General features: G+C 37.2%; 1 protein-coding gene across 5 annotated transcripts in view; it reads right to left on the bottom strand.

The window, feature by feature from the left end:
* The window catches only part of METTL25 (methyltransferase like 25), a 66,125-nt gene that overhangs the window by 11,282 nt on the left and 37,298 nt on the right, over window positions 1-17,545 (bottom strand). For 2 of the 5 annotated variants that reach the window (XM_015857441.2, XM_032443754.1), the window contains 4 exons: window positions 16,963-17,036; window positions 13,994-14,087; window positions 914-988; window positions 216-287 (listed from right to left, as the gene is read on the bottom strand). In XM_015857441.2, the coding sequence (XP_015712927.1) occupies window positions 216-287; window positions 914-988; window positions 13,994-14,087; window positions 16,963-17,036 (315 nt within the window). Of the gene's footprint in view, window positions 1-215; window positions 288-913; window positions 989-13,993; window positions 14,088-16,962; window positions 17,037-17,545 lie in introns of those variants that run through there. The other 3 variants (XR_001553892.2, XM_032443748.1, XM_032443752.1) reach the window with 3 other exon arrangements.

Here is a 17,545-nt window from a genome sequence, read left to right as displayed (position 1 = left end):
AAATGAACATATGCCTTACTGTTGTTGCTTTGCTGAAAATAAAAACATCTGCTGGGCATATGTTTATACTAAATGGAATGAATGCTTATACTTTTGCAAATATGAGAAAATAATTCTACAACAGAGACTTTTGTCTGCACTGTAATAAATGGGCTGACATAGTCTCATTTCACTGATGTAGCCTTTAGGTACTATAAAATGTAATGCAAAAATACCTGCTCCTTGAGGTAGCAAAGACGATCCAGAAGTATCAAAACTTCTACGCAGGGAGCTAGCACAACCTTTAGCTGAAAGAAAGATTAGAATCTATTATGATTTTGGGAAAGGGAGCCAATACGCTTCCCAGTGGCTCCACTTCAACCAAATAATAACAGAAAGGTCAATCATTTTCTATGGTTTTTATTGTTTTTGTTGTAGTTTTTTGTTGTACAGATGCCACCTTGTAGGATGGACATCTTCAAAACGGATTATGTTAAAGATCAAAAATACATGGAAAGCCATAAAACTAGAAAGCTACATTATTAGTTGGTTTTGAAGCGCTGTCCAACATGAAAATGATATTATATGAGGCAGAACAATTTTAAAGAGGGAAATAATGAATTTTAATATAAAGTATTTTTATGAAATAACTGCATGGAGACCATTCTAGGTTTAAAAGGAGACTAACATTTTATTTTCCAGAGTAATGGTCCCTCTTGAAAAAGAATCTTCCATGTGTTCGCTTTATTATTTTACTGACACCTAATATAGTTTTGGAATGAGATACGCTCCAAAACTTGGAAGTGGAGCTGCTTTGTTTTTGAGATTGCATACCAGAATGTAAGACAGTCTACTGCCACATAAAACTTAACAGGGCTTTGTTCTAAACTACTGCATATATACAAGGTAATGGCATTAATCTTATAACTTTTACCATATTAAATGCTTCAAGCTCATTCATTCTGTGCTTGTATTTTTCATAGTAATCCATTATACAGCTGTCTGGGAGCTGCAAGGAATTAAAAAAAAAAAAAAGTATCAGTCTCATTCTAGTTTTGAAATATGAAATATGTTTTTCATAATTGAAACTCATCCTACAAAATGAAATCTATGTTTTTTTGTTTTGTTTTAAATTAGCAATTTACCAAGGTCTGTAATAATTTTCCAATAACAATTTCTCAGTTCTCATTTGCAATTACTGTTCTACAGACAGTCTTTTGCACTGGCATGAAATAGAGAGATATATTCATTATTCAGAGAGTTCTAGCCATTTTTAAATGCGTATTATTCGGCAAAGTGGAGATAACATTCTCATTTCCTTTCCTATATATCTTGTCCCTCGTGCCCCCTGGCCCAAGAGATTTATTTAAATAGATGAAGAGTGGAGTCTGGTGTCAGAATAACATACTTCAGTCAGGATTCCTGGATGGTGTTTCATATTACAAAACCTACCGTCAGATTCTGGAAATAATACTTAGCATCATTCCATTACAAGTAACCCATGTCTGAAATAAAACTTTTTCTATTCACCTTGAACTATTACATATTCCTATCTTCTTTTCCCAATTACTTGATTCAACACTGCCAGCACTGTCACTATAGCTGTAAATGCGGTAACTTTGAGCTGAATTTTATATGAGTGGATTAAGAGCTTGGCTGAACAAAATGCTCCTCCCCTTTCAGCCCCTTGTACCAACTGCAGCACAGCAGATAGCACCTGTAGTGATCAGTCACAAAGAAATTTAATAGCCTAAGACAGTAGAACAAACTAGAGAACATTTCCATAAATTATAAGGTTTCAGGTCATGTATGTATTATGGACTTAATCTTAAGATAGCCAAGAAGGGAATGAAATGGCTTCAGGACTACCACTAACTGTCACTGAGAAGTTCTCAAAGATGGTATATCAGACAGCTGGTGGACGTGAGCCTTTCATTATTAGAGTAGTATGTTACAATTCAATGCATTGAAAAAAAAAAAAAAAAAAAAAAGAAGAAGAAATACTCAAGAAACAAAAAATGAAGTGATAGGCAGGTAAGTAATGAGTTTGTCTTCAACAAATCACAAGTTGGTTTGCTTGAGAGGTTGGTGAGAAGATTCACTCTACAAAAAGAAAGTTGTGGTGAGGTGGGGTTGGCCTCTTCTCCGAGAGGACGAGAGGTGATGGCTTCTAGTTGCACCAGGGGAGGTTCAACTTGCATATCAGGAAAAAATTCAGGCATTGGAAAAATCTGCCCAGGGAGGTGGTGGAGTCACTGTCCCTGGAGGTGTTCAGGGTACAGTGAAAAGAGTAGAGACGTGGTCTAGAGCAGGCACAGGGTCTTATGGATCTTTCCAACCTTAATGAAACTATGATTCTGTAAGTCATGTCAGAAAAACAAATGTCATGTATTTTGACTTCAGCAAGATTTTTGACACCATTTCATACAATAATTTCAAAAGCTAATCCAAGAAACATGGTTTAGATTAAAGCATGAAATGAATGAATATTGTTTGAAAAACCATAACCAGAGAGCTGCTGTTAATGAGTCTCTAAACAACTGAACATTCTTTCTGAATGGAGGTCCATTACAAAATGGAAATTGTTTTCATTAAGAACTCAAATGATAGAACAGAAACCACATTAGATCTGCATATGTGCAACAGGAAAGCATTGCTAAAACTTTAAATAATTTTCGGAAATGAGACCATTGCTTGTAAAAGGAGTTTGAAATGCTGTATAGAAAAGCAGGAGGGACTACATTCAGTCAGAACTAGTCAGCTGTTCCTGATGGGAAACACCACATGGCAACCTGGGAGATGCAGCAGATCACAAGCTGAGCAAGAATCACAGTTGTGCTTCTGCACAAAAAAGCAATCACCATACTGCAACGTGTATGGCAGAACAGCTTGCAAAGAGCAGGAAATCATCTTTCGACTCTGCTTGGCAGCGGTAAAGCTTGAGTTGGAATGCTGTATCCATTTGGGGCACCAGATTTCAAAGCATGAGCTATCTGAAGAAAGAGCTCTATACCCTTCTGAAAAGAGATCAGAAACCTAGAAAATATGACCTGTGAAGAAAGATTCAGAGAACTGAAGATGATAAGGTTAAAGAAGAGATAAAATTAGGGTGGGCATAATAACAGATTTTGCAAGGCTCTCACCAACAGAAAAGGAAGGTTGTTCTGTGTATCTATGGCAGGTTGGATAAGAATGCATGAGCTTGCACTGGAGTAAAAAAACAAACACACAAACAAAAACTTGAACAATTTTTCTATGAAGTTAATTCAAAACTGGGTAGGTTGTCTGTTTCCATCATCTCACTCTGAAGCACTTTTATAGCCTTTGAGTTATACATGTATATTTTTTAATTTAGAAAATACTTTTTCCAAACTACAGCAGCAAGGTCAAAAAGCTGACCTGGAGGTACTAATGCACTGACTTTTTCAGCCTTGCTGGTTATTTCATTTTCAGTAAAGCTGTGCAAATATCTAAAGTTTGCTGTTGTTGTTTTGGTTTCTTTTTTTCCCCTCTATAAAGAGCCAAAGCAACTAAAATACATCAGTCATGAGATAAACAAAATAGTTTATTTGAACTCTGCCCTATAAGCTTTCCATTTCAACTGAGAATTAAAAGGGTTTTAGTATAATGGATTTTTGAAATTACAGGCTCTTTGGTATTAAAATACAGAGATCTGTATTTGTAAAAATATGAACATGAAACCTTTCTGCTATTGCGTCCTTTCTGGTCTCCATGAATCTTCAACATGAATCACTTCAATTAAAGCAAAACAAACCATGAAATGTTTTGCAAATAAAAACTTGGGTCAGAAATGTCTCCTGGATGTAGCCATACTTGTGTACTGAACCCAAACACTTTTGCACTCCCTCCTCGCTCAGCACACTGACAGAACGCATCCTGCTGTCACAGACAGATTAGGTAATATTCCAAACTGCACATCAATCAAAAGTTTGGTTTGAATACAACAGGCCAGCTGAAAGAGAGACAGTGTCCATGGAAAACTGTTGACAGAAAAGGGCATAAAAAGGTTAAGTGGTCCCAAGCTACGTGGTCGATTTATTGGAGGAAGACCAAAACCCAGATTATGCTGTCTTTGTTGGAAACCACAACAGTTTGCCACCTGGCTTCAGTACTTCAAGGGCACCAAACACATTCTTCAGCTGTTCTTCTGAAGTGAAGAACAGTAAATTATTGTTTGCATTTTCTGGACAGAATTGGACTTACACTTGCAAAGATAGCCCCATTTAGCCAACCGGAATTGTGAGTACAATTGTTCTCTGTACACAGTTGCCACAGATTTGTAAATGTATAAGAAATTTTATATACACGCAAAGAAGTATTTTGCCTACATTATGATGCTGTTAATGTGAACTCACAGCATGAGTCAAAATGCGTGAAGGAACCTAAATACATGTATCATGCCCTTGTCTTAGTATTAATTCTGCACTCAAAGATATAGCTTATGTTACTGATATTCCAGTAAGGTTCAATGCATAGAGCTTTTGATAAGTATACTTTACTGATTTAGCTGCTGATCTTTACCAAACTGCAAACAAAAGTGCTTCTTTGTGCACTATGATTGTGGCACATCCTTTCTTTCAAAGTAATCTAACATCTCTTTGTGGGCTGCTGTGGTGGATGAAACAGCCAAAACAACAAACAGAGATTAGAGGGCAGCCAGGTTCCCACTGTCCATGTCATAATACCTCCACATACTGGAGGGTGGTACTGAGCCCTACAGTGGACTTATCTTCAAGCTTCAGCACTGTGAGGCTCTCAGCAAACCCTCAAGAGCAGATGAGGTGCCGCACGCCCAAGCACAGTGCTATACAGCATTCGCACAATGTGCTGATATAGCGCACGCTGAAAAGAAAGCAGATGGGCACAAGATGGGGGTGAAAATGAAGAATACCACACTTGGTATTTCTCCAGAGTGTCTTTTCTCAGAGCTGTGTCTTTCCCCAGGCTAAGAATATTTTGACTGAACTGAAGGAATTCTTTTCCTGTCTGCACACCCTCTTCAAAGGAGATACAGATCCTACAGATCCTGTCCCACTGTCAGGTTAAACAGGTGTGTTTCTCTTTGCTGACCTAAGAAACTCCTTTCCCCTGATCTGACTGCACATTCATGTGTCATCTCTCTTGCACCAACACTATCATGAACACCAGCAAGAGTACCAGAAAGTAAAAAGAACCCTTCAGCAGAGCAGCCTCAGTACAAAATGCTTGGGAGACCATCCTACACAGCCATTTTTAATAATTTTCTCATGACTAAGGCCGTTAAAAAAATACATCTTTTCTCAGATAATTTAATTACTGAGAAACTTATGTTTATTTAGAAATTCATTTGAAATGCAATCTATATTATAACTCTAATCGAAGTAAAAGTCCCAGTCCTGGTTTCAGCTGGGATAGTGTTAATTTTATTCCACATAGCTGGGATTGTGCTGTGTTTGGCATTTATTATGAGCGTAATGTTGATAGCACACTGATGTCTTAGCTGTTGCTGAGCAGTGCTTATGGAGCCAAGGACATTTCAGCTTCTTGTCCTGCCCTACCAGCGAGGAGCTGGCAGAGCACAAGAAACTGGGAGGAGACAAAACCAGGACAGCTGGCCCCAACAGGCCAAAGGGACATCCCATACCATATGGCATCATGCTGAATGATAAAACTGAGGGAGTTGGATGTAGGGGGGAGCTGCTGCTCAAGGGACTGACTGGGCATGGGTCAGCAGGTGGTGAGCAATTGTGTTGCACATCACTTGTTTTGTATATTCTTGTATCATCATTATTATTATTTTCCCTTTCTTTTCTGTCCTATTAAAATTATCTCAGCACCCAGTTCCCTATTGCACCCACTGTGAGGTAGTGAGCATGGCGCTGTGTTGCCTGCTGGGTTAACACAACAGTCACACTGCTTGAAATTGCTGTCAGACTGAAAAGCTATGCTACCATAATTGGGATAGTATTTTGCCTTTTTGAAAAGCAATTACACTAGAAAACAGTATTATGCAGCTTATATATGCAGGGTATATTTTATACACTGTAATACAAGTGTTACTTGAGCCTTCATTAAATAACAACAGTATTTTAAAGTTTGAGGTGTTCACTTTCATCTAAATACCTCATCACTGAAAGTGCTGGGATTAGACATTTTTCTGATTTCAGCAAAATTCTTTTTCCTTCCAAGCAGTGTTACATATGTACAAGTTTGTTCACGTCTTATTGTTTAATTCAGTTCCACTACTGACAGTTCCCCAAGTCTAATTATGTGGCTCTTAAGCAATTTAAAAATTACAGTAAAATTAAGTGATCCAATACGATTCTTCCTCTAATTTCTAAGCAGAAAAGCTTCCATTTGCTAACTGCATTTTATTAATACCAATAATGTTCTCTCCTACCAAATCAAGGTGGGCATTTATTAACTTTATATCAGAACACAGCAGAAAGATGTTTTCAGAGGACACTAACAAATGTAAAAAAAAAATGGAGAAGGCATTCTTATGTGTTTTATCACACCAAAAGAACCAGGCACATGCTTTTCGCAGTAGCAGCTGTGTGGCCTACTTTCATAATATTTGACTTCCAAGAAAGTAGCTTCTTTCAATGCAAGTTAGCAGACAAATGAAGAAATAAAGAAATGCTCCCATACAACCACCGAGTTCTCAGAAGAGTTTTCAGTGGCATTCTTTTAAGCAATCTACTTGAAAACAGAACTGGCTAAGCTCTCTGGCATCTCAAATAGCATACCACACTAAAAACGTCTGCATTTGCAAGCAGTTATTCTGTAGTTAAGACTCTTAGAAAGTTTCTATATGACAAGTTTTGGAAACTGAGTAACATTACATATGGGAAATGAATAATATGTTCAGCCATTTGAATTTAGGATATCTCTTCAGCTAAAGAGTTCATATTGGTGTTGAATTTAGTTCAGAAACTCAGCTAATCCTGTGGGGGAGGCTCATCCTTCTTTGGTCAAAATCTTGTAACATGAATCAGAAATTCATATCAAAAGCAACTTTAGCAAAATTTGAATAGATAAATATTAAAGGTGGATGGACTAAAGTTCACTCTCTTACACTAAAATGTTCTCACATAACTGGAAACATTAATAAGCATTTTCTTGGAAGGATGGAACTTTCAAATATATTGTTTTTAAGAAGGTTAGCTTTCCAAATACTGTGAAGCAAGTTATCCTCACAAGCTCCAAAAGGACAGAGGCTTTTCATCCTGCCCTGGGCTCACCTGCTGACCTATTTGAAATGTTGTTCAGCAGTAACATGTAATGAGCACAGTGGCTCTTAGTTATATGGTTTACAGCATTCTGCACAGTATGTTTTTAATGCAGTTGTGTTCAAGTTTAATGAATTGGAAGATTCAGATCTGAAACACAGATGATGTAGGACAAAACTCATGATACTGTGCAAATAGCATTGCATGAGTAGCACAGGTGTGTAATGGAGAAGGAACATCCTCAAAACCTACTCACTATGACATGAACAGGACATGGTAAGGGACTAAATCCAGGACAGCTCATGACACAGACTGGACTGAGAACAAACATGGGGGAACAGGCTTTCTACCTGCATGTTTCTCAGAGGTGACCACAAAGCTTGTAAAGGCTTGTGAGATAGCCCCTGGTCTGGTCTGGAAAGGGGAAAAATTCATGTTAGGGGTGGATCCCAAGAAACTCCAGAGGTGCTTCAGAACATCTTGTTAGTCATGCACTGTGAAGCTATCTGCAAGGTATATTTACTGCAGCATTTTCACAATGCACTTCTGTGTTTGGGACATCTATTTCTCCTCAGAGGAGTCTCTGACAGTCCCATCTTTATGTTCTTGGCTTTAGGCCTTGCTTCCATCTATTACTACAGGAATCCGAAGACAGCAAATTGGATCTGTTTTTGTATTCATTTTAGAAAGAATACTCTTATCATGTAAATACATGCAAGCAAGCAGAGCATAAGTTATGTCTGCTGAAAATGTATTCAGGAGTGAACCCAGTATATTAAATATAGATTTAGCTAACATGAATAACTGGCTCATAAGAGAAGACATCTCCTTAATCCATGTTCACTTTGCCATCTGAGCAATTATAAAAAGGAAACATACGTTAAAACCACACTTCTGAAACAGTGATAAATTACATGAAACTTGGAATAAAAGTACATCTATGCTCCTTGTGCAAAACTAGTTATTTTTAAAATTAACATATCCTCAGTTTATTAAAAAAAAAATAAAATCAATAGAATAAGCTTTCTTATTAGTCTTATAAAACTCAGACTTTTGACTTTCTTTGTTACTTCATATATTACTGAGAGATAACTCGGCTCAGCTATTTAGTTCCAGGCTTTACGTATAAGTACAGAACAACATAACTATAAGGTGTTTACTTCAACAAAATGAAAGCCAAATAGTTACTGGTAGTTCTCTTAAAAAGTATTGGTTTTCTTTTTCTATTTCTTTAAAACACAATGCAGCCATATGAAACACACATCAAATATGTGCCCAAAGCCATTAGAAAATAAAGTTTTTCCAACAAAAACAAACAAACAAACAACTAATTATCAAACTAAATAATTAGTATAATTTCATACAAATTCTATCTTCAGTGTTCGCTCATAAGTTTTATTATTCAAAATTAGAAACTACAGAGTTTGCAAAACTATAAAGTCAATGCATCAAAACGTAAGTCGTCTAGGAATTCTGGAAGACCTGAACTAGGAAGGCCACTGTATTTCAGATCTCTTTGGATTTATTTTTGATATTAAAAAATGCATGCGAAACTACTGTATGAAAAGGATTATTTCATTATTTAATGATATATAATAAATTGAGAAAACCTTCAGAAAAATAAGAGAAAATTATATATAATCATTTATCAATTATTAATTATAAATACACCAAAAAGTATCGGTTATTGTAGCAAAAGAAAGCACTAATACATTTAATTAAATATACTTTAAATACATAACCTTTGCAAAATATGCAGGAGGATATTACTTATACCCATGTTTAGCTACACAGCTAAATGAAGACTTCAAAATTTCTAACATTGCTAGACATAATATATCAAATATCAAAGCTGTTTAAATCATGTAAGATGACAAACGAGCTTTTTACAGGACACGAGTTTTTGTTACTGTGTTATTAATTTCACTGCTACTGTGATGGGTGCAACACCTCACGGATGGGTCCAGTGCCCTTTGCTGATCCAGCAGTTCAGACCTGACAGCTGTACATCTTTGAGAGATGCCTTATCTGAAGCATAGGGCCACAAAAAGACAAATGTGTGGCAGCTGTTTTTAAGAAGTCTGGTCAGGTTTATAGCAAACAGGGATGGTAGAAAGTGTGCATTAACCATCTGTACGCCATTGCAGATTCTTATCTCTGCTTGTTCACCAAAAAATGACTTTTTCAGCAGGAAGCAAATTCAGGTTGTGTGCAGCTACCAGGTAGTTCAGAACTTAAACACACCAATGACAGGAGACCTGGAAGCTCAGTTAAACAAAACCAAAGGAATCTGACACAACACACACACTGACTGGCAAATAAACTTCTCTTTGTTTGAGGAAGCTTAAGGTGACCCTACCTTCAAAACTTCTACTCTACCTCCCCAGCATATGTCTGCATCTCAAAGGGTTAAGTGATTTGTGAAATATTTTGATTAGGACAAAATAACCACCTTATTAGCCCCTAGGACTAGCAGTGTAAGTACCGCAGGAGATGAAATCACAGTGACTAATAGCTTTTCTTTGAGGATGTGTCAGGAGTGCTCCTAACCTTCTATGTCTTTCTGCAATCAGATGTGGCATTACATTCTGTCCTGAAACAAATCCTGGCCAGCTTGCTTGCTGAGCAGCTCAACCCGCTGAGGTTCCCACTTGGAATCACAGAATCACAGAGCATCCCAAGTTGGAAGAGACCTATGAGGAACATTGAGTCAACTCCTAAACTTAACAGAACAGTTGTCATCCTGGCTAGAGTGCAGGTCCCTGAGTCTCCCAGCCTTAACCTGGTAAGCCCATAACCTTTCATCACCTTGTGAACAACCTTTTGCCTGATTTATCCCAATAGGAACAGGACACTGAGCAATTTAAGAACACTTAAATCTATCTGCAAGAAGGCCACAAACAGAGGAAACACACTGTGCTGAAGAGATGCAGCAAGAGGAAGGAGCAACTAGGCAAAAAGGGAATAAAAGGGAGAAGAAACGTGATAGAATTTATCCCACTTCTAAGTGACACTGAATGCTTTGTCTGTACAGTATGGAGTGTATGGGAACAGAAGGAGAAAAACAACCTGGAATAAAATACTGCCTCTGTGTGTATCCATGCCTATCACTGAAGCCCTGCGCAGGGATCCATGGCCCACAAAGCAATTCCATTAGTTCTGAATCTAGAAGCAATATAACTATACCTGTGAAGCATCAAGCTCACACTAAAGACCCCTCTCTGCCCTCATGAAATGAGAATATTTTGTCAGACATTCGACAGTTCTGGGTGCATGCCCCAGCTTTACTACTGAAAAGAATGGACTTCAAACAAACAGCAGGAAGAGTTCATTTACATCTCAGTGTGCAATCTGGAATTGACAGGCTCTTCTACTGAAAAGAAACACTACAGTGGAAATTATTTTGGCTAAAGTAATAGGAAACTTCAGTCCCTGAAGGGTAATTTGTAACAATGAATGAGTGACTGGTAAATGCTACTTTTTGTAGGGTAAACAAATAAATAAATACATTACTATTCTGTCTCACTCTCGCTCAGTCCTGACTGACGATGATCAGAGGGCTGGAGCACCTTTTCTGTGAGGAAAGGTTGATGGAACAGGGCTTGTTTAGCTTAGAGAAGAGAAGGTTCTGGGGAGACCTTATTGCGGTCTTCCAGTACTTGAAGGGAGAGTCTAACAGGAGGGGGAATGGCTGTTTACGAGGGTGGATAGTGATAGGACAAGGGGGAATGGTTTTAAACTGAGACGGGGGAGGTTTAGGTTAGATATTAGGAGGAAGTTTTTCATACAGAGGGTGTGACATACTGGAACAGGTTGCCCAGGGAGGTCGTGGATGCCCCATCCCTGGAGGCATTCAAAGCCAGGCTGGATGTGGCTCTGGGCAGCCTTATCTGGTGGATGGTGGCCCTGCATATGGCAGGGGGGGGTTGAAACTACATATCATTATGGTCCTTTTCAACCCAGGCCATTCTATGATTCTACAGTTCCATGACAATCTTTTCATAAAGGCTTTGGTTCTCAATTCTCATCATATATTCTCCCATATATTTCACATATGAAATAGATGTTCTAGTGATGAACTGTGGGGCTGAAGTACCTGAATACCTGAGAGCTCATGTGAGTCCTCATTTAGCAAAAGGCACATGCTCACATGAGTGAGCGCTGAGGTAATTTGGGTGTTTTAGGCAGTTGCCCTCACTCTCTCTATTTATCCAGAACTGAGAAAGCAAGAAACACTTCAGATTTCACCAAGCTTTACTTAGCTGCTTTTTGAAAATTATTGAAAGATATTGATAAATGAAGACAATGATTGCCTCCTTTGACAGGCACATTTTTGGTTATGGTGGTAGTACTATCCACTTAAGCTTACTATATACTTGCACTTTTCCTCAGGCACCAGGTTTTGGCCTCCATCAGAGACAGAGCAGACGTTTGGTCTATGCAGTGCAGCTGCTCTTTTGTTCATTTTTAAAATCAGAACTAAAAAACAAATTCTGCATAAATTACTCTTTGATTTGTTGTCTGAGAGAGCAAGTGCGTAGCATTCATCACATTTTTAGCTATGTAAGAATTTTTTTTCTGAAGAGAGGAATTTAGCACATTCTCCATTACTGTGTAGATATAGTGCTGACTCCACCATGAAAACTGAAATGTTGGAGCCGCCATTGAGGGAGCAGTAACAACTTTCCTCACCCTACCATCAAAATAGCACTGTTTTTATACTGCTGCAGATTTGAATATAGCTGGGAAATGAAAAATAATATTATTTAGATCAGCATAAAACTCAGTTGTCAATGTGCAGCCAGCTGCACATAAAAATGAAGAGAAACATGAGCAAAAATGAGCATTTACTTGAATGAGATCTTCAGCTCCCACACGAGCCTGCAGCTTGAAGTGGTGCTGAGATACACATCTCCCAGGGCAGCCTTGCCCAGAGCCTTTCTAGCAAAAGGCAGCACTTCTAAAATCAGGCACGTTATCATGAAGTTTCCATGCTCACTAGTTTTAAAGAAAAGAATGTATAACTCTTTACCAGCAGAATTTAATCAATAATTCATTAAACTGGCTGTAACACAAACAATCCACTGCTGCTTTTGGGTGACTGCACACACGATAAGGAAGACGCCAGCAGTTACTTTAAACCAGTGCAAGTATATGATGTTAGCATCTATTTATATAGAAAAGCAAACAGGTAACTCAATGAGCAAACAGAACTGAATCCTTTTAATCTAAGAATCCTTCAAAATAATAATCCTTTAAAATAAATAACCCTTCTAAAACAAAGTCTCAGAGGTACTTTTCTTAAAGCTGTAAGCAAGATTCCACCATCAACTGCTATTATTTGGCCTTTTAGCTGTCTATTTGTTTCACATTTTTATCCTAGTCCATGGTTTAATGCGTCTGTAAATTGTAATCGATTACTCATTTTGACTTTGGATACTAAGTACTGATTTGCCAAAAACTATTACAACATTCAACCTAAGTATTTTACATGCTTTCAACATCTATTTTCCTTTGATTTTTACTAATATTATTATTTTTTTAATATTCTGCAAAACACTTTCTAGTGTATCCGCTGCACAGCTTATTCTTACACTGCAGCCAGGATTTTCCATTCACACAGCCATATTCCATGCTTAATGCTAGGTTGCCATCTGTTGACCAACTTAGCAGTTGTACTGTAAAGATATAACACAAGGCACTCGAGAACGTAAAGAAACTGCCAAAGATCTCTCAAGTTTAAATCTCAGTTTGGTGCTTACTTCTTTTTCTCTACCTGGGAAAGTTATTTTAAAAGGTTATTGTCTCTCCTTAACACTCATTAATTCACAGGAAAAAAAAAAAAAGAAGTATCAGGCTTTTCCACATGCAGAGGCAGTACCTGAGAAGATCTTCAAAGGCTGCTTAAGGAGACTGTCCAAAGGCTAAAATCAATAGGAAATACTTTGGGAACCAAACTGTATAAGAAGCACACTGCATGGATGGAATTATTGGTGTTATGCACTATGATGCTATGCTTTTCTCTTTCAAAAGGTGTCCAAGGGAATCAAGATAATACTGCCACGGAATTGAAAATTTAAAGGTGTCAAAGTTTTTCCTATATATTTTATTCTTAATTTTTTCTCCCATTGCTTTCATTTTAAAAATAAGTACAGATGAAAAAACACCTTTGTATAGTACAGTATATTAGCTGGGTCTACAAGGGTGCAAGAGTTGCTTTTATCAGGATGCACATTATCAGCTCAGAGAAGAAACTCTTGAAACTCTTGATACCTGTTTCACGTAGCATCTAAAAGGCTTTAGTTATCTCTAAGTGACCGCATGTATAAAACAGAGCATTTAGAACATTTCAATTTGCTTCACAGGGGATTTTTAGGAGTATCTTCAAAAATACCAGAAAGGCCTTCATAATTCTGATCACGAGCATCACACACAAAAGACAATTGTTTTCTATAAAGACATTAGAAAAACAAAACCATCCAAAGAAATGATACATGAAAATGACTTTCCAAAAAACGTGAAACAACTCAAGTTTGATATATTGCTTAATAGAAATATTAAATAAATAATAATGTATTAAATAAACAATAACAGATATTTAATAGAAATATAATTAAAATAGAGAACAGCTCTATAAATAGTACTTTATACTTATATAGCAATACATACACTTTCTATAGCAATACATAAATACAACGCAGTTAAAACACTGCGTTATGGTGCTGAGCTCAAGAACTTACATGGATAAAAGGATTTCATGCAGTTTCTGTTTAGCAACTCACCTTTGAATCATCCAGTTCGAGTTTTTTCAGAGACTTTCTGACATAATCTAAGAAGGAGGATGATTTGGAGAAAATTTTTCCAACATGTCGATCGCTGTAAATATAGTGTTGAGATGCATGCACTACAGTTACAGAAAGTTATACATTTTAAAAGTCATTTTTATCTGAATTTCCAGTTGAGTGCAAATAAATCCATTGAACAGCCCCTCGAGTCAAGTTAGTAGCAATTTTCCTTTTCTCTTTTTCACTTTAAACAACTGGCTAATACTTGGAGAAGTTTCTAGGCACAACTGTACAGCTGTACTACAGCTGTAGAATGGTTACTATTTTACCAAAAAATTGGAGAGGTGAAGATTTCATTTTAATTTCTCCCGTGATGGTTTTATTTCTTCATACAAGTGACAAAATTCTTAATTCTGCTGAATGATATTTCCTTCTATACTCCTATGACACTGTCATTATTTACTACAATGCTGTTGTAATTTATTATGAACCACCAGACTGAGCAAAATGGAAGGTCATAGCAAAATTTCACTGTCACAGGTAACCTTGTGTTCTTATCCTCAAAACTGTTGCTTAGTTAAGTGATACCAGAACTTCCCCTGTTTAGCACAGTGGCTTACTTTTGAAGCCAGCTAAAATTGCAGACAGTTTAAGAAAACATGTTAAAATAATGCACAAAAACATGAAGACCATGTAGAAACACTGATAGGTCACATCTGTCTATTTTTTCTTCTTTGTTTAAAATATCTCAGAGAAATGACATAATACTTTTGTGAATTTGAACTCACTTTCTTGACTATTCCCCCCACATAGCACTGCCCTTGTCCAGTTCTGCGATACAGGAGTTACATTTTCAGCTACAACAGTTGCTCCTGAACATGCACTTCAATTTCTTAAGAATAAAGTATGCTAATAATCTAAATAGATTTTTTGAAATTATTTTTTAATTTCTAAGTATTTAAAGCTTTTCTCCCTCTTTATTCTTAGTAAAAACTCTTTCTCCTTATTTAAGGATCAGCATTAGAATCTACTGAGGTCAACATAATGACTTTACCCTGTGACAGTTCTAATGTTTTTTGGGTGGCAGGGATTCCCATTCATTAAGAACCAATGGTCACGATTATTTTTTTAAAAATAAAGAATTTCTGTAGTCATATTTAATATTGAGGTGCATTTAAACATTTGGGGTGATGCAATCTGAAAATCAGCTAACAATTATGCTTCTATGACAGGCCTCTGTTCTCCTAATCAGATGCTGGAGGGGCAAAGATACCACACTGGGTCTGGCTGAGACAGGTTAACTTTTTAGCAGCCCATATGGTGCTGTGTTTTGAATTTGTGACTAAAACAGTGCTGATAACACATGGATATTTCAGCTGATGTCACACAGCTCTGCCTCGCAGCAAGTAGGATTGGGCTGGGCAAAAGGCTGGGGGGAAACCTAGCCAGGACAGCTGACTCAAACCCACCACAGGGATATGCCATACTGTGTACCATGATATACAGCAATAAAACTGGAAGGTACTATTTTCAAGGTAGTGGCTTGAAGACTGCCAAGGCAGCAGTCTGCTGGTGAGAGGGTGATCCTTTGCTTCACTTGTTTTTGTGTTTAGGGTTGCTTTGCTTTGTTTCCACCCTTCCCTTTCATTCACTAATCAAAATGTCCTTATCTTGGTGAGTTTTTCTCATCCTGCTGAGGGAGTGGTGAATGAGCAGCTGGTGAGTGCTTAGTTGCTGGCAAGAGTCAGCACAGATAGATATACAATATGTTTAATAGATTCATGTTGTATACAAGCAGTTTAAAAAAGGAGAACAGATTAATAACATTTCACAGTCTTAAGAGTTCATTCTCTCAATTGCTTTAATGTGTTAAGTGTTATTCTGGAACTGCACATCTCAAAAAATGCAGAACCATCACACAAGGTTTCAGAACAGTAAAGAAAATATCAGCTGTTCCACTGAAACTGGTGGCAACTCACATTAATCAGCTTGAAAGCAGGTAGTCTTGCCCTACATTTATTTCAGAAGTATAATCCTAAATTACTTCCTCCAAGTTACGCTTCCTCTTAAAAATGAAGTACACTATCATCTCCGACTTTTATTATTTTTTTCACACTTTATCAGCAATGATTTTATGGGTTGACTTTTAGGTAATTTTAAAATAAAAAAGTATTTCTTCTTTCAGGAGTTTGACCTTCTGAAGGGCTAGCTGTTTGGCGCCCCACTTTGCTTGGGACTTGGGAGTATCTGCATTAGCATTTATTTTAGATCAGAAGTATATTTCCCAAGTGACTTTTGGGGTTTGCTCACCTCCCATAACATGGTTTGCTCTGTAGAATAGGATCAGAGCTCCAAAATTAAATTAAATTGGAAGTTGTGGTTCTGGATGTGCACCAAATGCTAATGAGCATACGTCCCACATAATGAGATAGAAGTTAATCCAGACTGCAGCTCCACAAAAGTGTTTAGTGAAGATGTCAAGATCATAGCACTAACTTGCCAAATCCCATCGTCCATGGGCACATCACTTGCTGATGCAGACATAGGCAGTAAGTAGTCCTTCACAGCCACGTTAGCCAATGGTCATTTTTCTCAGGACAAAAGGAAATGTCTTTTTATCATCTGCAGTATTAAAGCTGCCAAGATTTCTGAATCACAGGGCAGTTTAAGGCTGCATAAACTTTTTACACATTTGCTGTTGCTTTGCTGTTGAAGACAGATTTTAATAATGAACCCGGTACCAAGGAGGACCTATTTCAGCTAAAGGTAAAGGAAGGGTAATACAGTTGTGATGAGGACGTAGGAACAAATGTGATGTACAGAAGGAACAAATGTATCCTTTTTTTTTAATACCAATAAACATCTTCAGTCTGAGACTGAAGCAAACCTGCTTCTTAAGAAATACTGAACAGGGATGACAGAAAATCAGATCTTGTTTCGTATTTCCTGAATTTAGAGCTTCCTACCTTTTGGTGACACCATAAGTTTCTTCTATAATAACCTGAAGAACAGCTCGATAAAACAATGATTCTGTAGGCAGCTGGAAAAAAATAAAAATAAAAATAAAAAAAATAAAAATAAAAATCAATAGAAAGGATTTAAAATTGGCATTGAAATTAATATCAGAGTTAAAAAAAACCACACAAAACCAACCAACCAACCAACCAACCAAATAAACCAAAATAGTATTGGCTTTCTTAACTACTTATTGGTTTACATTCCTTAATATCAGTCATAACAACTGGACATTTTACTAACATTCCTGAATCCAGTTAAATTTCCATTGCCAGATTCTAACACAACTTGAACCTGAGAAAAAAAAGAAACCCAAAGCCTGAAGTAGAAGTTCAAAAACCAGCAGAGGGAAAAAGATCAGAGAAAAGATGTAGGGATCATGACCCAAATTCTACTCTGCAAAATAAATACAACAATTTACCTAAACTGTTCTAAAGACAAATAAATAATTTCCTAGCTGAATTATCATATGCTGTAGTCTCAACAATGCAGAAAGCACTGTGCTCATAAAAACAGAATACACTTAGAAGTTCG

This window comes from Coturnix japonica, chromosome 1, assembly GCF_001577835.2.
Source record: "Coturnix japonica isolate 7356 chromosome 1, Coturnix japonica 2.1, whole genome shotgun sequence".
Taxonomy (NCBI): Eukaryota; Metazoa; Chordata; class Aves; order Galliformes; family Phasianidae; genus Coturnix; species Coturnix japonica.
The sequence above is the reverse complement of the archived record's forward strand: the minus strand, read 5'-3'. Positions and strand labels throughout refer to the sequence as shown.